We start from the raw sequence: 3,071 nt of genomic DNA, 5'->3' as shown, positions 1-3,071 counted from the left end.
AGAACGTTGTTACCCGTCATGATCCGTGTTTCTGTGTATTTATTGTAAGGTTTTTCTGTGTTCAGTCTCTGTCCTGTGAGTCTCTCTGCGTCTCGTTTCCTGATCCCTCCCAGTGAATTTAAATCAACCTGTTGTCTTTGTYTCGTCGGGTCCTCGTCTAATGTCAGTAGTTGTCTACTGCGTGCTTGTCAGTTGAACTGTATAGTCCTGTTAGCTTAGCTCTCCTATTCAGTCTTCAGTGTCTTCAGTTGCTACCGGTAATTAGCTGTATGCTAACCTCCCTGCTCATCCTGGACTGAGCTTTTGTTCACCAATAAATCACCATTTTCATCTGCATCCTGGGTCTACCTGCGTCTCTCCTCTCCACCTCAAACTCCACTCCTTGACATTACCTGGGTTTTAGACAGGAAAGGCCCACAGCATCACAGACACTCTACTGTACTTGAACATGAAATTCAACATAGTTTATCTACATTTTGTTGAAGGATCAATACTTTTAGTATTCTTAAATACTAAAAGTATATTACTTTAGGTATTTTAGCATTTAGTGTTCAGTATTCAACTGATTAGAAGCTAAAGGTTTTATAGTTTTCAACATTTTTAACAAATACAATTCTAAGAATTGTGTCAGGTTTCTGCATTTAATCCCCTTTATTATAACAATGCTAAATAAAATCCAGACCAATAAAATGTATTCAGAAGTTTGTTAATAAATAGTTCATAAGGACTTTGTAATYTCTGTAACATTTGTTAGACCCAGTACTCTGTAGAACCAGGTTTCACTGCAGGTTTTATTTCCACCTTTTATCATCTACAGACTAAAAACTTTAATGTCTCAGGCTGAGATTATTAGAACATCTGGAGCATCAGGTTTATGTCTTCTCACAGATTCTCAGTTKGATTTAGGTTTGAGATTTGACTAGGACATTCTAACATGAATGTGGTTTGATCATCTAAAGAGCTGAACTCAAAATTATTCATACCCAAGCAGATTTAAATGTCGAATGATTTTTGGATTGTTTCTGATAGGAAGTGAGACTAATGTGCAACTTGAAAAATAATAAAACTGTAAAAGTATTAATAAAATCATTGTGGGATTATTGATCAGAGCTCTGATGTTCACAGTTTGGGACGATGTTTTAGAAAAATGCTGCTTTAAACTGAACCACAACKTTTTCACTGTTAAAAACGATCAAAGTCCAACATCTGCTGCTTTTATCTGACTTCTGTGTTTTACCTCATGTATTTTGAGACGTTTTAGGATTTTAAACCATCAGTCCAGGATTCAGTTCTGTTAGTCGGGTTCTTATCAGACTTTCAACTTGACAGAAAATCATAAATCAGCCCTCTACCCATCCATACAGCTGAAAGCATAAGTTTACATACACTGAATAAAAACACACTGCCACCTGGTTTTCTTAAACCAAAACCTCTCATTTTAAATCAGTTATCAAYATTATTTCTATTTGCTAAAYGATACAATAATGACAGAATGAATCTGTTYAGTAATGAAAATGAAAGAAGATGGATGTGTCTTTATATTCATGGTATGTAAACTTCTGGTTCCGCCTGAACCATAAATCCTCTCTGCCTCCAGTTTTGCCCTCACTGGGAACCAGAAGCTGCTCCCTGACCAGAGGGCCAGTAGATCAGTGGTGATTTCTGGGTCTGTCTGAGGAAAAGCTGTGAGGGATGTGAACACCAACGTTGTAGGAGCTTTTCTACATACAACATGTTGTGTTAAAGCAGCTTCTCAGTTCAGGTTCTGTTGCTCTGCACGTTTCAGGTTTTTCCCTCTGAATAAATAATCTAGTTTCTATTTCAGCTCTAACATTTTTCACACTGCTGATGTTAAAACAAGCAAACAAGGTATTGTTGTGACATCGAGATTACAATAAGCTCTGTGGCGCCCTCTTCTGGGTGAAAATGATCATTGTCTATCATGAAATGCAATTACACTGACTGACCAGTGTCCTGTCCTTGATGTCCCCTCAGGGTTCCTCTCTGACCTCTGACCTCTGTGTTGTTTCCTCTACTGCAGGAGAGACACAGCTGATCAGGGCTGAACCTGGAAAAGACGTCGTCCTGCCATGTGAAGCTCCTGAGAAAAAACCTGTCGTCATCGTAGARTGGAGMAGATCTGATSTGGAGGAAAATGATCATGTTGCTCTGTATCGAGATGATTGGTTTGATGATGAGGGTCAGCATCCAGCTTATAAGAACCGAGTGGCTCTACTGGACAGACAGATGAAGGATGGAGACGTGTCTTTGGTTCTGAAGAACGTGACGATTAATGATACTGGAACATATGAATGTAGAGTTGATGGGATTAAATATAAACGCAGGAAGAGATCTCACCTGAAGAATGAACCCATCAGTATCGTCACCCTGCTTGTTTCTGCTCCAGGTGAGTCTGACTGGATCAGAACCTCCAGCTGCTTCATGGTTACTAATGTGAGAGAGAAACATGTCAGATCAGATGTTTGTGTTTTCTAATGATGTTGATAAGTTTGTAGAAATCAGCTGGTCTGAGATCAGCAGGTGATTTTCTTCAGTTATCGCCTACCTGTTATACTAACACCTGGTTCTGTTCTGTAGGAAACAAAGATGGACAAAAGAAGGATGGAGGGAATGAGGAAGGACAAAAGAAAGATGGAGTGACCATCACTACACTGACAAGTGTCTTAGTTCCTGCTGTTCTGGTTCTATTTGCTGTTCTAGGTTTTCTGCTCTATAAGAGACGTAATAATAATGAGATATCCATCAAAGCAGCAGAACTTCAGGCTATGAATGTTGAAAACCATCCAGAACCTGAAATGTGAACATTTAACATTCATTTCTAGCAGGAAGAGACTTTCAGCACTGAGACAGAAGATMTRAAGTTCAGCTCCAACTGATTCACTTCACCTGTTTCCATCAGAGCTTTTACAGCAGAGAACGAACTGAATGTGAAAAGTTTGAACTGCAGCTTCTTTTTAAGGTTTCCTGCTGTCTGAACAAAATAATATATTACATCTAAACTTCTCACCTAAAAGTTATGGACACTAATCAGAGAACCACAGAATAAAACA

General features: G+C 38.8%; 1 protein-coding gene across 1 annotated transcript in view; it reads left to right on the top strand.

The window, feature by feature from the left end:
• LOC103460947 (butyrophilin-like protein 8) overlaps positions 1 to 3,065 on the top strand; it is a 4,011-nt gene extending 946 nt beyond the window's left edge. The window contains exons 2-3 of the mRNA XM_008403258.2: positions 2,042 to 2,407; positions 2,599 to 3,065. Coding sequence (XP_008401480.1) covers positions 2,042 to 2,407; positions 2,599 to 2,822 — 590 coding nt within the window. The 3' untranslated portion in view covers positions 2,823 to 3,065. The remainder of the gene's footprint in view (positions 1 to 2,041; positions 2,408 to 2,598) is intronic.
• The last annotated feature ends 6 nt before the right edge of the window (positions 3,066 to 3,071 follow it).

The sequence above is a fragment of the Poecilia reticulata genome, unplaced genomic scaffold, assembly GCF_000633615.1.
Source record: "Poecilia reticulata strain Guanapo unplaced genomic scaffold, Guppy_female_1.0+MT scaffold_369, whole genome shotgun sequence".
Lineage (NCBI taxonomy): Eukaryota > Metazoa > Chordata > Actinopteri > Cyprinodontiformes > Poeciliidae > Poecilia > Poecilia reticulata.
This window is presented reverse-complemented; position numbering and strand designations above follow the sequence as displayed.